The sequence below is a fragment of the Hemicordylus capensis genome, chromosome 3, assembly GCF_027244095.1.
Source record: "Hemicordylus capensis ecotype Gifberg chromosome 3, rHemCap1.1.pri, whole genome shotgun sequence".
In the NCBI taxonomy this organism is placed as follows: Eukaryota; Metazoa; Chordata; class Lepidosauria; order Squamata; family Cordylidae; genus Hemicordylus; species Hemicordylus capensis.
Genome location: NC_069659.1, coordinates 335,717,688 through 335,738,017, shown reverse-complemented (window position 1 = coordinate 335,738,017; position 20,330 = coordinate 335,717,688). Strand labels below are relative to the sequence as shown.

At 41.8% G+C, this 20,330-nt stretch overlaps 1 protein-coding gene across 1 annotated transcript in view; it reads right to left on the bottom strand.

The window, feature by feature from the left end:
* Window positions 1-18,462, bottom strand: part of SEC62 (SEC62 homolog, preprotein translocation factor) — a 48,721-nt gene extending 30,259 nt beyond the window's left edge. Inside the window, exon 1 of the mRNA XM_053308317.1 lies at window positions 18,310-18,462. Within this exon, the coding sequence (XP_053164292.1) occupies window positions 18,310-18,345 (36 nt within the window). The 5' untranslated portion in view covers window positions 18,346-18,462. The remainder of the gene's footprint in view (window positions 1-18,309) is intronic.
* Between the last annotated feature and the right edge of the window lie 1,868 nt (window positions 18,463-20,330).

Below are 20,330 nucleotides of genomic sequence, written 5' to 3'. Positions count from 1 at the left end.
TCTAACTTCATCTTCCTGTACTAGAGGTTCTTGCAAGTAGGGAATATCTTCTAGAGTATCTTGGATGTTGATGTCCCTGTTGTACAGATTTTCAGTATACTCCTTCCATCTGTTTGATCTTCTCTGAATCAGTTACTATCTGTCCTTTGGCATCCCTTAACATACCAATTTGAGGCTGGAACCTCCTTCTGAGTTCAGAGATCTTTTGAAAAACTCTCCTTGTTTTCCCGTGTCTATTTCCATTCTTAAGGTCTTTACAGATGTTGTTGTAGTACTGTACCTTGTCTCTTCTAACAGCTTTCTGAAATTCCCTATTAAATGTTTGTGCTTGCCTGTTTCTGGACATTGGAGGGTCTGCAGGCAGAGGTGGCCTCAGCAGTGCTTGGAACACTAATAACACTTCCAGCAGCCATCTGGTGCTGGTCACCTTTTTTGTTTTGCTTTAAAGTGTGCCAGAAAATGACTGAGGGTTATTTCCTGGTATTTTCCTAGAGAAAGAAACTGACTGGCAAGACTGCTGGAAATTTTACCAGTGCTCCAAGCACTGCTGAAGCCACCTCTGCCAAAAGAGGTGCAGGAAAGAAAGAAAGAAAGAAAGAAAGAAAGAAAGAAAGAAAGAAAGAAAGAAAGAGAAAGATTCCTTCAGTGCTACTCATCCTGACAAGTTCCAGGTCACCAAGTGACCAGGCAACTAGTTAAAGCTGAGACTGCCTTAAAAACTTGCAGATTTCTCTCTTAATAAGTCTGTCAGTCTTTCAGGTGCCATAAGGTTTTTTTGTTCTTTTTAACTAACCCTTTAGAATGTGTTAATAAGCCAGCACTGATCAAACCCCACAGATGGAATGTTCATAATTCCTCACTTCACCTCAAATACAAGGGAACGGTCAAAGTTGAATGACAGGTGTAGCTAATTAAAGCCTTTGTCTCAGAGCAAGCACACATGAGGGGAAGAAACATGCTGAATCAGCCCCTTTGCGCTTCCCTAGCTAGGCTTTCCCCTAAACTTTCCTGTACTTCTGGTAGTTTCAAAAATGGTGGCCACCACCACCCCTCTTTATCTCAGTTTGACCCTCCCTGGGCTTGGAGTAGAAATCCCAGGGAAACTCTCCTTCTTTTGCTATGGGGAAAATACTCAAAAGTCCTCCCACGTGCAAGCCTACACATGGTGAGAAAACTGGTAGATTGCTGAAGGCATGTCGCACCAGAGAAACCCTTTTCAGCCCCACGTTTCATGAGACAAAAATCCACTCAGAGAGGCTTTTAAAATGCAAAGAGTGTTAAGTCCAGCCCGGTTTTCAGAGATCATCGGAACCACCTGGCTTAGAGGGGAGCCCAGTGGTCCCACAGTGGCTAGCCCACCTGACAACCCCTCCTCTTAAACGAGGTTATGAGTTTAATAGAGTGGGCACTCCGTTAACCTTGTTTTTCTGCGTATGTGTCAGCTGTGGCTGCTTGCAGCCACGGCTGGAACACTCAGGGTCAGGGGGAGAGGGGACTCCAGGAAGTTCCTGGGAACTTCCAGGACTTCTAGGGAACTTCCAAGACTCCAGGAATTCCTGGGGTTTGAACTTCCGGGAACTTCCAGGGAACTTCCAAGACTCCAGGACTTCCTGGGGTTTGAACTTCCAGGAACTTCCAAGACTCCAGGACTTCCTGGGGTTTGAGGGGCTGGGGCACCGCTCCCCTTCCCCCAATCCTCAGAGCTCCTGATGGAGTCACAGCCGGATGCGGCTGTGATGGAGCAGCTAAGCCTGCTCTCCCCGCACAAACCTCCTGGTGTTTCTCACTAATTGTGTGAAGCACCTCAAGGTTCACCGCCTAAGGGTGCTCCTTAAACTTTCACTACCATTCTCAGGAATGGCAGCAGTGGATCAACAGGAGCATCTTTTACCAGCTTAGACTGGTGAGCCTAAGGGGCTGAGGCCATTCCTTTCAGAGAAGGATTTGGCATCAGTGTCAATAGCCCCTATTTGGCGTACTGCCATATACTCTACTGTCTAGTCCTATGATCTTAGGGAGGGTCTTTGCCTGCCCATAACTCCCCATTCCATCAGATACATGGGGAAATGTGGCTCTGTGTCCCCTTCTTTCAGAAGGCAATTACTATGGAGGTGCAGACCCAGGCTCTCTCTATGGTGGAACTTAAAACTCTGAAATGCCCCTGTAGGCTGTCAGCTAACTGGATGTTTTAACTGTTCTTGCTTTTAATATAGTTTATCAGTTCTTTTATTTGGCTGCATGTCTGGTTCTTATTGACTGTTTTATTGCTGTTGATGGACATTTTATTGATTGTGGTTTTAGATTAGTTTTGTACATCGCTTAGGGTAACATCTTTTGGCAGTAATCTAGTCTATAAATGCCTAATGAATAAATAAATAAAATATGTTGGTTAAAGAAACCAAGCTGGAAGCTAAACTTTTTTTCCTATCAAAATGTTCTGGTTAAAGTTTTAGTCCTGTGTTTTTTGGGGTTTTTTTTAAACAACAACAACAAAGGCTTTAGCCCTCATTTTTTACATATCATTTTTATTTATTTTATCTTATTCAGTACATAACAACTGTTTAAGTTGTGTACCTTGGAACAGAAAAACAGTGTAAAATACAATAAATAAATATTCATTCAAAATCTAAGAACTGAAGAAGAGAAAACAAATTCAGTATGCAGAGTGACTTAATAATCTCAAAGAAACTTACTTTGAAATAAGTGTGTTTAGGATTGGGGGATTTTTAAAATATACTTTTGTTCCCTGCAGTCATAATGTTGCAGGAATGACCAATGAGGTGCTCACAGATAATGAGGCGAGTCTCACAATCAGTGAGACTCGCCTTAAGAGGGTTTGTGGGGAGAGTGGGCTTAGCCGGCTTTCCCCGCAGAAGATCCCCAGACAGGCCTGGGGGGTCGGATCGGTCACTCACACGACTACCAGCTCCATCACGGGCCTTCTGGTCGGGGGTCTCCTCATATGTTGCCGCAGCATGGAGCCGAGCCGCGGCAATACACAATCAAAACGCACTCGCTCCATTAACCTTGGCTAAGGGGAGGGGGAATTACCAAGGTTTGATACCGGGAGCCATGTGGCTCCCGTTGCAGCACACAATCAGCAAAAAGCGAGCTAGGCTCCCTTAGCCCACTTTTTGCTGATCGTGAGAATCACCTCAGTATCTACAATATGATAAGAGTACATTATAGAACCAGAAAAGATGCAGAAAAAGGCAACCAAGTTAATCAGGTGCCTAGAGCACCTTCCTTATGGAGGCAAGGCTACAACATCTGGGACTTTTTAGAAAAAATGGAAACCACGGGGATAAATTATAGAGGTCTATAAAATTATGCATGGTATGAAGAGAGAGAAAATTTTCTGCCTCTCTCAGAACACCTGAACTAGGGGCATCCCATGAAACTGATTGCCAGAATATTTAGGACTGACAAAAGGAAGTATTATTTCATACACTTTTTCAGTTATCTATAGAATTCTCTGCCACAGGATGTGGTCATGGTCACCAACTTGGATGGCTTTAGAATGGGTTTAGACAAATTCATGGACAGGTCTATCAATGGCTACTAATCTTAATGGCTATAGACTACCTCCAGGCTCAGAGGCAGGATGCCTCTGAATTCCAGTTGCAGGGCAGCAACAGCAGGAGGGCATGCCTTCATCTCTTGCCTATGGGCTTCCCAGAGGCATCTGGTGGGCCACTGAGGGAAACAGGATGCTAGACAAGATGAGCCTTGGGCCTGATCCAGCAGGGCAGTTCTAATGTACATATAGCCACGTGGTATATGAACACCTAATATCATTTATTGCCTGTTACACTCAGTTCAAATTTCTAAACACACATTTTCTCTGGGCAGTGTTCTATTCCAACAGCTGATAAAATGAACCCACTATCTCAAAAAGAACCTTCTCTTTATTCTTATTCTTTTTCTATGTAAAATGCTTTGAGAACCTTTTTGTTGAATAGCAGTGTATAAAAAATAGTAATTATAATAGTAATAATGCTCACATGCATCTTGTTGTCCCACACATACTAGCAGGCATCTACAAATCCACTCACCAGTGGCAAGTGGCCCCGGCCCTCTGGCGAGAAGGGCATCCAGCACCACACAGATCTCCTCACCAAAGGTCTCATTTCCACAGCCCTTTTTGAGAAGGTAAGAAACAGCAGGAATCCTTTCTGAGCAATAGGAAAGAGCTCCCACTGTTTCTTACCATCTTCATATCAAGGTTGCCAGAACCTAAGGGGTATACTCATGGTTCAAATGGGCCATAAGCCAGAATTTGGCTTTTAAAAAGCCAAATCTGGCCACTCAGCTTCATATCCCAATGCAAATGACAGTAAACCCACTTCTTTCCTTCTACCTGTATGCCAGAAAAGGATCTGAGGGAATTGACAGTGACCACAAATAATGGCTGGCTAGTGAATCATTAGTGAATCAGACACAAATAATGGCTGGCTAGTGGCCTAAATCTGTAGATCCCTGGATAAAGGTAAGTTTATACATTTGCATCAAATATCAATTACAGTGTTTCTACATATCCACATCTTGCTTTCAGTCAGGGGCATAGCTAGGGGAGAGGGGGCCCATGCTCATCCCTCTCCCCAGTGGCCCCTAGTGAGTGAGAGAGATAATGAAGAAAATAGAGAGGGGTGGATCTGGGAGCCCCAGGTTCTTTGAACCTATCTGCTCAATTATAGCTACACCTTTGCTTTCATTGTTTAACAATAAAAATCTGGATTGATACTAAATGTCTATATTCAGTATATTTATTTAAATATCCTAATAAAGTACAATGGGTTCTAAAGAGATTTCATATCCGGTTAGTTCTTAAGGCAGGTCAAAACATTTCTCCAGTAAGTTCATTGTAAATTACATTTCTACCAAATGCATTAAAAGTGCCATTATGGTGTTTATAATGCCAACAATCAGTGTTCCCTCTAAGAGGGGACACTGCCAACAAAGTCACTTTACGTTTGCAAACATTTGTTGTAACTTCATAGTGTACAGTACCATCTATACATGATTCTTAAAAAGTTTTCTCTGGGACTTGCATCTATTGCACAGGCCCTATTTTTCACCTTTTAAAATTTTGCATACAAATGGAGTCACCATGTTTGCAAGGAGAAATGGGAAGAACATGCTAGCTTCATAAAAACAACACACACACATAGACACACAAAACAGGCCAAGGATCATGTGAAGTTATGGTTACTAGACCATTCCTGCATGGTCAAGCTATTAAAGCTAAAAGTAAGTTTAAAAACTGTTTATGTCAGGGAATGTCCTCCACCTATGAAAGAACAAACATGTTAAACATGTTGAGCATGTGAAGCAAGTTTATTAATTACATAGTTGCTTCTTCCTCTCTTTGCAAAATGGCAGGAGAATATAATATGGGTCAAAATACAAAGTGCCCTCAGTGAACATGGCATTTTACCAGGTAACATAAGATACGATACGATACGATAAATCTTTATTGTCATTGTCCTGTACAGAACAACGAGATTGAAAGAATCTACAGCAACCTCTACAGGACCTAACAAGAAATAACTAAATATATCCCAATGAGAATGATAGGTCCTGCCCCAAATAACTAAAAACCTAAAGTTTGACAGATAGAAAGACAACAGAAGGTGTGAGGGATATGGAAGCAAGGGTTCCAGGGGAAGAATATGCACAAGTCCTCACACTTTAACATTGTGCTCACTATGATGGTCAACCTATGGCATCACTTCCAACTGAAACAAGAAGTTCACTTGACTGATTATACCCACATTGAAGGGGGCAGAAAGGTCCCTGCACATAGTAAATTTATGTGTCAGAGAGAAAGCTAGGCTCGAACTCTTCTCCCTCACATGCTAGTATTTTTATGTTCAATAAGCTTTTTGTATGGAGGAGCATATAATCAAGTGAGCCCCCATCTTCAGATTGAAGCAAAGCAACCCAGACAAAGAATTGCCACCTCAGTAAGCATAAGGTCTTAGTTCCAGTATAGGGCAAGGTCTAATTATGTTAGCATTAGATATATTTGAAAAAATAAAATTGTGAAACCTAGACAAACACTGGAAGGTAAAATCTTCTGCATCAAAAAGTTTACACTGGAAGGTAACATCTTCTGCATCAAGAACTGTTTCTTTATCCAATCCAAATCTCTCTCTCTCTCTCTCTCTCTCTCTCTCTCTCTCTCTCACACACACACACACACAGAGAAAAGTATTTTCTGTATGCAGTACAACACATGTGCCATGTTCCCTGTATTAACAATTAAAAAATCAAAAATAAAGTGCAGCAGAACCAAGCGAGGAATATTTAACAAACATAGTCTCAATGGGAATACCAAATTGCAAGAGCTGGAGGTCCATTAGGTATAACATTAAGTGCTGTCAGAGCATCTAGATGTCCCTTCCAGCAATAATGGGAGTAAACACATCACAACAGATACTTCCTATCGCAGGGATTTACATGCAGCCATCACTACTTTGGCATGATGGTAGCTATGCCATCTAGGATGACACTAGCAGCAATAATCAGCAGCACATGGCTCAGCACTCTCAGTGCTTGGTAAGCAGGTTAGGAGTGTCCTGAATCAGAGCTTTAAACATCTGCAAAACAGTATGCTTGAAAATGCTTCCGAATTTAAAAGGGGGGGGGGAGGCGTCTGGCCACTGAATGAATAATCCCACAATTAAGAAATCGACCCCTTCCACGCCCCCCCCCCAAATGACTAATCAGCACCTCATCTTCACAGAGATCAGGAGGAAGTTCTGGACAGGACAAGGGTCTGTTTCTCTGGCATCCCATCTTCAGATTCTCACATGAAGCCTTTCAGCAGATGTGAACCCGTGCAAAAAAACCGAACTCATTCAGTAGAAACCTTAAGTATTATGCCTAGCAAGGAGTGTAGCCTGGCTCTTAATGTTCATAAGCAGCAGTTGCCAGAAAGAAACATATAGTTTTCTCTGTATGAGCCAGTACTGATGAGGAAACACTGCAGATAAGGAAACAGTGTCATCATCTCTCAAATTCTTACACATTCATCTTGGAATGAATACTGCTTGGGAATGGTGCAACCTGAGTAGAAAACCGCCATTTAGTTATTTCTGAAGTGCACAACCTTAGAAGCGTTAACAGAATTATCTTTGCTTTCATCTCCTTGACATGGGTTGAATAAATTATCTGCGCAATTGGTTGTGCAGAGGGCCATATTTTATCAATGTACAATGAGCAGAAACCTTTCACTTTACCTGCATATTCTAGGTGCATGCAATTAACATCATTTTCATAAAGGAAGATTACAGTTAGCTACCAGCCCAAGGACAATTACTATTCCAAGTAGCATGAGATGCATACACATAAAGATGTACTTCATTATTTACAGGGTTTCCGTTCCTTGCCTACAACCGCAAGTAATGAAACTATGAATAACGAGTCATTGCACCTATGGAAATTGAGGTGTTAGGTTCCCAGAGGGTGGGAAATCGCAGGGGGAAATAGCCAAAAAAATGTTTTTAAAGGGTGGGGAAGTGCCCTACCATGCTATGGGGACCTCCAGCTATGCAGCAATGCCCCCCAGAAGTCCAAATACATCAATTTCCCAATGATTTTTCACTCCCCCCAAGGTGTATGTTGTTTTTTAAACTAAATGAACCACAAAATTACTCCCTTTTACAAAATGGCAGCTGGAAAAAATGACCTCCGAGGTCATTTCTCACTGTCTCCTAATTGCAGATATGAGAAATTAGGCTCCTTTTTATTTTATTTATTTATTGTTAAATTTATACACCACCTTTCATTAAGAAAATCCCAAGGCAGCTCACAATAAAATTTAAAAACAAGATTATAAAAAAGACACATTAAAACACTGAGCTAAATATATATATAAACAAATCTGATTAAAAAAATAAAAAATTAAAACAAAAGCATAAAAACAGTACAAAATACAAGAAGCAGCAGCATAGACAACCATATAAAAGCCTGGGTATAAAGCCATGATTTGACATGCTTTCTAAAAACTGTGATGGAGACCATGTATGCTGAAGTTGGGTGTCAATTACCCGACTGTGGATATGCGAAATTGCAGATAACAAATCCGCATATAGTGAGGTCCACTTGTACAGCAGAAAAGAAACTTTTAAGGAACAGGTGTCAGAGGCAGGCAGCAGCAATGTTATGGAATATGATCAGAAAACCAAGCTTATTGATTCAGACTGTAACCTGAGAGTTATTTAGCAACACACTATAGCACACTCATTCCAATCACACAATAAACGCAGGTCGCATTCTCACGATGAGAGTAAGCATGGTTGAAGAACATGGTTGCCATTGGCAACCCCTGTGTTCTCTCGTGGAGATGTCATGAGAAGCTGCAATTTCCAGGCTATCCATTTAAATTATTAACATTAACCAGCATTTAACTGGGGATAGATGACCAGGACAGTTAACCTCAACAATTTAACTGGGATAGCCTGAAAATTCCGAGATCTCATGACATGCTCTGTGGGAGCATGTGTGGCTTGTCAATCATGGTTAACCCTTTGAAGTGTGATCATTCTCATCATGATACAGTGTTTTCATTGGCCACAGTGAACTCCATTAATCTCTGCACAATATTCTATCCCAAGGTGAAACAGACTGTAGAGTAGTTAAGAATCCCTAATTAATCAAGAGCTCTTCTCTCAATCTGATTCAGCCTTGCAGCCCTATAGATGCTTACCCAGAAGTAAGTCCTATTGAACACAAGACTTACTTCCAAGTAAACATGCTCAGGATTGTGCTATAAACCCTTTGATGTGCAAATATTGCAAATTAGAAAAACAAAATCCAGGAGGAACAGAGACTAGTTTATTGATCCAAATAGCATAAATTTCAATCCCAAAGTATTCTGAGCACTAAACTCTTCATCTATAATAATTCCTTTTAAAAACTAGTTCAAAAAGCAACCAATTCTTACTAAGGGTATTGTTTCAGAATATATGATCACATAAGTAGGTTTTAAAACAGACCCCAAAGGACCTGTAAATGTGTGTAAAGCATATCCATGTCATCCAGGAGGCAGGTATCAAGTGGAGTGCCCCACTGGCTCTGTCCTGGGCCCTGTGCTGTTCAACATTTTCATAAATTGTTTGGATGAAGGATGCTCATAAAATCTTCAGAGGATACAAAGCTGGGGAGGGGAGGGGAGGGGGAGAATTAACGCTTTAGATCAATTCAGTATTACAGTCTGTGACCAGCAACAAACAGAAAGAAGACAGATTCAAGATTCAGTTCAATTTGGACAGGCTTGAATGATGGGCCAAAACCAGTGGTGCCTCTAATTTTTTTCATCTCTGTGCGGACCAAGTTTTGTTCTGTATCAAGGCAGTGTGTGTGCACGTGCATACAGAGTGGGGCCTTCCTGATTCAACCTGAGCAGGATTGAAAATGAACTGAGCGGACATCCTAAAACTTGTGAGCGCGTGCACATGTGCACGCCTTAGAGGGAACAGTGGCCAAAACCAACAAGTTGAAGTTCAAAAGAGACAATGTAAAGTCCTGCATTTGGGTAAGAAAAATCAAACAGACAAATACAGAAGGGGAGACACCTGGCTTGGAAGCAATACAAGTGAAAGGGATCTAAGTGTCTTAGTGAACATCACCTGAATGTGGGGCAGCAGTGTGGTGCAGCTGCTAAAAAAGCTAATTCAATCTTAAACTGCAATTACAGAAACATAGTGCCCACAATACAAAAAGTAATCATTTCATTCTATTGCACATGGGTGGAAAAACTTACTTGGAATACTGTGGCCAATTCCAGGTCCCACATTTTTAAAAGGATGTTTATTGTTAAACTGGAATGTGTTCAGAGAAGGGCAACAAAGATGGTGAGGGGTCTGGAAAGCAAGACCTATGAGGAATAGTTGAAGAAGCTGGGTATTTTTAGCCTGGATAAGCTGTCTTCAAGTATTTAACACTAATCATGCATTACCCTATAAAAGAAACACTTGAGTGCAATGTTTGCCCTATATGTGTTTCATGTGGAATAGCACAGAGCCAGCTACCATAAATACTGCACAAACAATGCAGGTGGAGTTATTCTTCTGTCAGGTTTAACATTCAAAACCACTACACATAAGGGAGTTTAGAAACTGAAGTACTTTAAATATATATACACTTACTATATGTAGGCATTGGACATTATCAAGTTCTCAAGTATAGCATAATGCTATAGTAGGTTTGTACATATGCATCTTCCAAAAAGTTCAAATAAGTTGCCACTTAAATTAATAGCCACTTTAAGAGCATAACCGCAAGTGTTAAGACTCTTCAGGAAGAACAACTTTTTACTAGATAGTGTGAAGCTACAGGAAATAAGTAGTTATAAAATTTGTTTGTCACAGTACAGGAGCTCTCTCTTCAGAGAGATGGATTTTAAAAAGAGGTTGGATCCAAACTACCATACTGCATTTGGAAGGACACTCCCACAAAGGAAATTCCCCATCCCTTGCTCTTCATAGCAACCCCCTGTATGCCGCTATAAAGAGCAAGAAGGGTCAGGTGATCCTTGGGAAAGGGTTGTGGTGGGGAAATCACTGCAAATCAGGAGGCACTTTCTGTGAGTACTCTATGATTTATTGCAGCCTCACTCAACCCCATTTCCAAGGGTCCCTGACCTTTAGGAAATGTTTCTCAGGGCTGATGTGACAATGAAGGAATGTGGAAGTTCCCTTAGAGCAGGAGTTCTCAAACAAGGGTCCCCAGATGTTGTTGAATTTCAACTTCCATAATCCAACTCCCATAGTTCAACTCCACAAAGCATTCGTCCATTGTGGCTGGGGATTATGAGAGTTGAAGTCCAACAACATCTGGGGACCCATGTTTAAGAACCCCTGCTTTAGAGAAACTTCCTTCCACATGCAATAGTTACTTATAGAGAATTCTCATGCTGCAAATATCTCAGGGTTTCTCTGTGAACTTTACAAAAGTCAAATATTTGGAGGTTTTCTTTATATGAAATGGAATTTTTGGATTTATTATTAATGTCCTAGCACAGCATTTTATAGTATTTTAAAATTTTAACAAATGTATAAAACAACCATTTAAAAAGCCGAAAGATGAACACTTTGGATGCTTTTGAAACTAATCAAAAATCTTGAGTGAGACTAAAGATATAGTATCATTTCTCTAGACTGCATTCTGCTCTTTGTTCACAAGTAGTACAACTGTACAACCGTAACAAGTAATACAACTGTAGAAATCCCTTAACATTGCTGTTACACTAATGAGCTCTTAACCATACATGTCCGGGGACAGGGGCACATTACAGGTCCACCAGTATAGCAAATCTACTTCAAAGCAGGATTTCCTGGTTTGAGGTGGCCTGCTCCACTGGTGGACCTGTAATATATCACAGTAGGATTCGCTCTGCCCTGCCTGTTCCATATATGCCTTTGCAAGTAATTGCATGAAGGGCAGTTAAATCATCTCTCCCAAATGGAATGTGGAGATGGGATGGGGAATGGACAGTCACCACTTAGCTCAGGGCTGGTCAACTTCAGCCCTCTTGCAGATGTTTGCCTACAACTCCCATAATCCCTGGCTACTGGCGACTGTGGCTGGGGTTTATAGGAGTTGTAGTCCAAAAACAGCTGAAGGGCTGAAACTAAGCAGCCCTAACAGTGTTCCTTCTAACAGGGATTCCCAGATGTTGTTGACTACAACTCCCATAATCCCCAGCCAAAGGCCATTGCTGCTGGGGATGCTAGGAGCATCTGGGAATCCCTGTTAGAGCGAACAGTAAGTCCTACCTTAGCTAATATACCTGTAAACAGTACCAGTGCTGGGTTCAGGCTGGCAAGCACACACTAGCAGGACTTTGCGGGATTGATGCCAAGGACTGAGTTGCCTGTGGATTCCCTAGCTTCTCTGTCTACAATACCCTCCATTACCAGTCACTGTGCTATCCTCATTCTTGTAGTTTACAAAAAGGAACTTTTAAAACAAATGGTTAGGTCAGTTTAATATAATTATTCATGCAAGTAGCCAGCAAGTACAATCTGTTCTCAGAACTTTTTTTTTACCAACTTCCTCACCTAAAGCCTGAAATGGCCTTAGATTTGAACCAATCATGTTTTGAAGTCATACATTCTGTTCTTTCCAGAAGAAAAGTCAAAGTCAAATGACATAAATGAAAACAAACCGGACTAAAGTAGATTCATGTTTAATAGAATGAATATTTTACTCTGGCACCAGAGTTGGAGAGGACCTTGTAGGCCATGCCCCCCTGCTCAGTACACAAAATCCAGAACTAGAACACTACCTAAAGATGGCCGTCAAGTTAAAGTCTTCAGTGAGAGTGATCCCTCCATGTCAGTAACTGGTTCCGTTGTCAAAATGCTGTTACCTTTAAGAAGTTTCTCTTAACGTTCAACCAAAACTCACCCTCCTACAATTTGTCCACTAGATCTAGTCCTGCCTTGTAGAGCAGCAGAGAACAAGTCTTTGCTTTCTTCTACAGAACACCTATTCAGGTATTTGGAAAGTGTTATCATGTTCCCCCTCAGTTTTCTTCATTCATTCAGTCTTTCCTCGTAGTGTTTGCTTCCAGAACCCTGGCCATTTTCATTGCCTGTTCCAATTTGGCTACTCTGTTCTAATGTGTGGTGCACAGAACTGGGCACAGTACTCCAGATGAGGTCTGACTAATGCAGTATAAAATGGAATTACTACTTCTCCTGAATTGGAAACTATTGGTCTATTAATGCATCCTAAAACTGCATTTGCCTATTTTGCAGCTGCATCACATGCTGACTAATGTTCAGCTTGTGATCCATTATCACAAGATTGATCCCAATTAATGCCACTGTATCAAGCAAAGGCCACATACATCTGGTATGGAAGAAAACTGAATTCTCATTAACCAAAAAATCCAAGGAATGTTTCCAGACATCTGTTTTAATTATATTAATCTCCTCAGATGTACATGTGCATTTTATTCTATGATTTCAAAAAATATTTTTATTTATTTATTTATCCCATTCTTCCTCCAAGGAGCCCAAAGTGGTGTACTACATACTTAAGTTTTTCCTCTCAACAACCCTGTAGGGGTAAGTAGGTTAGGCTGAGAGAGAAGTGACTGGCCCAGAGTCACCCAGCAAGTATCATGGCTGAATGGGGATTTGAACTCAGGTCTCCTGGTCCTAGTCCAGAACTCTAACCACTACACCATGCTGGCTAACCTATGGTACTTCTGCAGGGCCACATCCACTTAGTATTAGTAAAGACAATCCCCAAATGCTTTTCACAACAAAGAGCAAGGAAAGAATTTTGTATCAATCTTTACAAATTTTTGAACAGAACACTATGACACGTCAGTGGGATGAAAGAAAGACAAGGAAAGAACAATTAGGGTAGCCAAGAAGATTGTGTAACTGTTGGAAAGAAAGAAATACTATGAGTATTTGAAAATAAACTAATCCAATCTAATATTCTTCATTAAATAAGAAGTTATATTTCATTGATTGTGTTGGCTTTGTATTTTGTCATGGTTTTTTATTGTTATCTGCTACTTTTAGCTATTTAGTGTAATTATTCTCTATATTGTAATTTTAATTGGTTATTTATTATTGTTTAGTTGCATTTTTTATTATTGTAATTGCCTTGTGCTATGTCGATAACAACAGTATAAACCTATGAAATAAATATAGAGGCAGCCTATAAAATCTAAGATAAATAAGATAAAGTTGAAAACTACCCAACACATATCTGGCAAGGTATGACTGTGGAACACATTGCAGGCAAAACATATGCTAATCATCCAAGGCTTCCCGTAACTGCATCTCACATGAGATCAAGGCACAGAAGCAAAAAATCCAGGAACATCTGGAAGGAATCACTTCAATTTAATCTGGGAATAGAGGTCTTTGCTGGCATGCAAAAGAAATAAGGAAAATGTAAAACACCTTCCAAAAATAGATTGAGTTGCTTTTGTTTTACAGATGCACACATCAATAGTCATATATACAACAGAAAAGATTGGAAAATTGGATCCAGTTACACCTGTGCATTTATTCCATTGCCTCTATTCTCCTATTAAATAATGTAGAATCTAGTTCAACCATGTTGGAAGGAAATCCCACTAAGCACAACAGGAGGACTTACTCCCATGTAAGCATGCAAAAGACTGCATTTTGTTCATTAGTGTTTGAACAGAGAATCCCAATCTCTCTGCATTGTTTTATCATTCTTATATTTTCAACTACGTTCACATGAAATTCAAATCCTTCTGTCAAAGCAAAGATATATATTTGCAGACACAAAAGGTTTCATGAGAATAAGTGAAATATGGTGGCAAGAAAGTTTGCATTTTATGTACATTGATATGAAGCCCTCTCTAAGAGCACAAGTTCCATCACTACACCAAGAGTATATAAATTCTGGAAGATCGCACAAAAGAACAACTGCAAATTATTTCATGAAAAGCCAGATTTTGTACATGCTTACAAATGTTCTCTTTAAATATTGAAAACCATCCAAGACTACTCACAACAAGAAAGTTATACATAAAAATAATAATATATAAGAGGCATCTGCATCATTTAATATTAGGCAGAATTATTACAGGAAACCGTATCAGAAATAATCCAACTCACTTATGTTATATTGTAGGTTTACCAATGTACAGTATACATTTGTTCAGAAGTACTAAGTTATTCATTCACTCTTCACACAACTGCTGTAATTTAAACATTTTTCAATTCTGTATGAAATTATTATTCATGGTAACTATGCTCTTTCCAGCATTTACTAGGTGAGTTTAATAAATTAACAGACACCAGTCATCCAGGAATTAACTCCCATTTTGGAGAGAGTGAAGGGAAAAAACCCTCAGATGTATGTTTTAAAGTTGGCATGTGTTTGATATTAGCTCACTTTGATATAGGGTCTTTTTGTATAGAAGGAAGCTGCTATGAGAGGAAAAGCTTTGCAATTTATTGCAGAGCCAACAGCAGATCTACACATACATACCTGTTGCATGGAGACAGCTGCCCTGGCATTGAAGTAAATTGGGAAATTTGTGTGTGCTGGGATGACTGCAGATTTCTTGCCAATGTGGGCTGAATATTAGATTATCATTTGTTGCACACACATTGTGTTATAAACATTATCCTGCAGTTCCTCTACAGTAGTGAAATTATTTTCAGTTGAATGTTCTTTTCTATAATTTATAGACAGTTACAGACATGTAGAAAGGAAGCCCACAAATATCCTACTCCAGCCATTAGTTACATAATATGTTCTTAAGCCTGGTCTTCAAGAAAAGGCTGCATCAAGTAGTTGCTCATGCACTTCCCTGAAAAACCTGGGATCCTCAGATCTACACTGATGCTACTATCTGTGCAGATCCAATATTTAATGCCAGTACAGGGGCCTTAAGGAGAAAGCAGAAATAGACAACCACTACTGAAGTGTCTTTCCTGTGGCCATTTCACCCCTGCAAAGAACAGTTTAAGATTCTGATCACAAGGTAACAGGAACTGGAATGCACTTCTTCCATTGCAAGGCCCTTCTGCTGATCTTTGCAATCACAGAATTTGGCCTATTGGAATATCTATCACAGGCTCAAGTGAGACAGCCCTCCATTAGACTTGGCTGCTCTTTCCCCGCTAGTGTCTTCCTTTTCATTTTGATAGTAATCATAGTTTGCTGTGACGTATAAACTGGCAAATGACAGTTAGCACTTGCCCTCTAAACCAAATCAGAAACCATGATTTGAAGAGAATTTCCAATTCTGGTTTGGAAGGCGGAGAAGGAAGCTGGAAAGAAGGGTGGGATAGAAGTGTGTAGTTCATTCATGATCCTCCAGACCAGGGATTCTCAATGTTGGGTCCCCAGATGTTATTGGACTTCAACTCCCATAATTCCCAGCCAAAGGACTTTGGGAGCTGAAATCCAATAGCATCTGGGGGACCCAATGTTGAGAATCCCTGCTCCAGACCAGTTTTGTCACTGACCCATCTTGAAACTAACCTCAGTGAAACAGGATGATACCTATGTGAGTCTAACAATAGTTAATACATTTCTTGTGTATTTGTTTGCATAATTGTTCATTACATACACTGGGCAACCTCCAAACTAAGTTAGTCTGGATTTCAGTGGTATTTAGTCATGACTAACTAATGTGACTGTTGGCCATAGACACTATTTGCATTAAATAATAATTACTAATTCTAGCACCCTAGTATCATATACTATATTCTATTTCTTTCCGTATGTTCAGAGGTCAAGAAATGTTGGCTCAGTTCACCAGCCAGACAAAATATTTGACTTCAGTTGTTTTCTCAAACTATGTTGGTACATTACTTCTCAACACTTGTCAGGCATCATTTTTCACTCATCATAGACTAGTGGATTTCCTGAGCCCTACATATGTTACTGTTAAGGAATACTCCAAAGAATGCTACACTTTTAGACTTTGTGCACAGTCAGACTACATGCAAGCTGGTAAAATGGCTGAAATTTGCAAAATAGAGTATTACGCATGGTGCTAATTTCATGAGTATTGAAATTTCAGCACTATTTCATGAGTATTGTCCACACATACAATTCTTCCTATGTGAACATATTTGGAGAAATAAGCTTTTCAAGTGTTTTTACTTTACAACTTCAGATGCCATGTGATCTTCTCTAACATTCCCTATTAAACATTGTACAGTTTCATCCCTTATTAAACATTGTACAGTTTCCCCAAACCATTCTGAGGATATAAAACTTGTTCACTACAACACACATAAAGCACATAGAGGTGTATAGCATCCATAAGATGCTCAGTATATGGCAGCAGATTTAAAGCATTGGATTTGACCCATTCTCTATCTCTCATAAGAAGAAAAGCAAAAAATAATTACTGCAGCTGACTGCAGAAAAGGTGACTCATTCATATGTTGTCACTACATCTGGAACAGCCAAAAAGAAAGACTCATTCTAGGTGTGTGTGAGGGTGTATATGAATGCAGAGACAACATAGGAGGTGTGAATGCATATGATAGATTATATGGGCAGGCGTGCTACAGTTATCAGGACTGAGCAGAGGTGATCAACTGTTATTTTAATGCAACAGGGTGGCATCTACTAGTATGCCACAAGCAAAGGTACAGAAGTGATTAAATAGCAGATGTGCTTTGCTCACTAAATATGACATTCTCAGTTACAGTTCAGTTACAGTTGTGTGACAGAGGCAAGCACGCCAAACCTATATTTTGGATGTACATGACGCAGACATTCTTCTGTGCTAAGGGTGAAGAGCTGTATGATAATAAGACAGTTTATCAAGGAATTGGCTGTGGGTTTTGTGGAAACGTTTAGCAGCGAAATGTTGCAAGGGGGAGGTTGTACGCTTTGCCATGGTGCAAGAAGGATATGCTTCTGAAGGAAGAGATAAGTGGTGAGGGTTGATGTAACAGTTGTCATGATGGGAGGTGGGTGTTGAAAGGTGCTGGAAAGGAAAACATATATACTATTTAGTGGGGCTACCCTGAAACTTTGTTGGGGTATTATAAAGGATTACACTTGGAGGGGGAAAGGGCTTTGCAGGAGACACTGTGAAAAGTTACATTCTGTAGAGAGGGAAGGTGCAAAGGGAAACTACCTGGAGAAGTTGGAATAAAATAAGGCTTTAGGTTCTGATGGGCACCTAGGTGAGATACAAATTGCATCCCAATCTTCATGGCAGGGAGGAATACAGAGAGAAAGAGAGAGAGAGAGAGAGAGAGATGGCAAGAAAGAGGATGGATGCATTGATTTTAGAAGGCTGGTGAGAGATTATACCTGGGAATGAGGACTAGTGTGTGGCGTGTATGAATGAGATAGCTTGCCTATTCTATCAACAACACGTACGGTATGTATGTGTGTGGGACTGTTTCTGTGGGGAGGGAGCGAGAAGAAGGGGTGTCCAAGGGAGGCACAGGGAGAGAGGTGTACTCATAAAGGATGACACACTGGAAGGGGGAAAGGGAGAGGGCGGTGGGGAGGAGACTGGGGGGGGGGGCTCGGAGGCTGCATACGGGAGAAGAGGGGGGAGAAGAAGGGGGCAGGGGAGAGGATGCTGCTGCGATGGGGAGCGGTGACGTGGCGGCGGGCCCTGTGCGGGGAAGGGACCGGGCAGGAATAAAGGGTCCGGAAAAGGCAAGAGGAGGAGGGGGGCGAAATATTGAGGGGTGGCGGGTGGGGGGGAGGCGGTGACCAGGCGGGGTGGTGGGAGGAGAGCGGGAAGCGGGAGGCGATGCCTGCGGGCGGCTGGGTGAAAGAGGGAGGAGAGAGGCGAGTGCGCGGTACCTGAATCCGCTTCCTGTGTCTCCTCCGCTCCGCCATGTTGTCCCCGTCTGGTCTCCCGGTGACGTGGGGCTGAGTGGGGGGTGGAGGGGGCAGCTGGGAGGGAGGCGGAGGGGGGAGGGGCAGCGGGCGGCAACCTCGCGAGAGGCCGCGCGAGCCCTGATGCAACGGCAGCAGCAGCAGCAGCAGGGGAGGAGGAGGAGGAGGAGGGCGAGGGCCGCGCGAGCAAGGTTGCCGCCACCGAGGCCCTCCCTCCCCCCACGAGAGGAGACGGTCCTCGAAGAGGGGAGCGTGGCCGGCTTGGCTCTGCAGCATCCCCTCCCCTCCCCTTGTTCCTCGCAAGCTTGAGGGCCCGGCTCGGGTCGGTGTGGTGGTGGCAGCCTGAAGGGAATAGTGGCGCTGGAGCACGTCGTGGGGAGTTGCTTGCTCTCGGGCGGATTGCCCCCTTCGGGGTGCCGCCGCCGCCGCCGAGAAGGCCGCCTTCCTCGTCGCCACCGGCCACCTCGCCTCAGGCTGGCCTCGGCGAATCGCTTCGTTTAAACGGGCTCCCTCTCTCACCCCCCTGCTGCAGTTCGAGATAGATTTGAATCGCTGTGTGCCTTTTTTGTTCGTTTCTTTCATCGTAAACTGCCTTCGGAGTCGCCTAAGGCTGAAAGGGGGTCTCTGTCAATATTAGCGGATAAAGATAAACCTTGGGAGAAGGAAAACAGAAGGCGAAACAAACTCGGACTAGGGAGAGTTAGAGTTCTGTGTTGTGTTGTTGGGGTGCTAATTGAGATGATGACAAGAAGGAAGGGCCTGGGATGACTATTGATGTTATGCGTTTGCAAACTGAGCCGTTTAGTAAGTATTTCCAGGGGAGTTCGTCACATTAAAAAAGGAAACAAAACCGTAAAACCAGAAAAATGTACGAGGCAGTTGTATTCAGTAACAGCTGATCAGAATGAAAGTAGCAGCATAGTTGTATTGTTTATATACCATTTTTCCACAACAGAAAGAGTTCCAAAGTGGTTTACATAGCAAAAGGAATAAGAAAATGACTCTCTGTCCCCAAAAGGCTCAGAAGCACCAGCCACTGTAAAGACACTGTGTTGGGCTGAATAGGGGTTTCCCCCGTTATGCATGAGAGCCACCAGTCTAAAAAGTGCCTCTTTGTCCACTAAAGTACCAGGAGCATTCCCAGACAGGGCTTTTAGCTCGCATCTCCACTGGAGTGGGTGTGCGTTCATATATTGGCCGGATTTAAACTGAAGTCCATGTGACATATCGGAGGACACTCCATACATTATTCGGTTTTTTCTCTGCATATTGGAACCTTGCCCAATTTATATCAGGGGTGAAAAAATCCACTTTTTGTGTTGGAGTATCCGATATGCCCTGAACTCGCAGTAAAGCTTCGCTTGTGCTAAAGCCTGCTATCTGGGAAAGCTCCTGGGGAAATTAGAAAGGCATTTGCCGAGCACCAAAAAGACATTAATACCCTGTTTCCCCGAAAGTAAGACCTACCCCGAAAGTAAGACCTAGCAGTAATTTCTGATGTACCACTAATTGCCCTAGTGCATTTTTGGGGGCTAAAATTAATATAAGACACTGTCTTATTTTCGGGGAGACACGGTATATGCACCAGCTCATCTTCTCTAGTCAGGGTATTCAGTATACAGCTGACAAAGTCCTCTCTCCACTAGCCACCTGACTCATCTCAGATAGCAGGAGCACCTGGAGGGTCTCTGAAGATGAAATTGTGATGCACAGTAGGGATGTGCGAATCAATTACCCGAAACTAGCTGATTTGGAGACAGAACAAATCACCCCTGTGGTCCATTGGCTAGATTTGGGTACAAACCAAATCGTGCCAGATTCAATTCGAATCGATTTGAGATTCGGATTCCTCCTGTTAATTTCTCCAGATTCCTAGCTTTCATTTGTTTAAAAATGCTAACCTCTAGACCTTGTAGAAGTAGAGTTATGGAGCAAAATGTGTGGTCACTATTTTTCAAATGTTTGGATTCTTTGGTGTATAATAA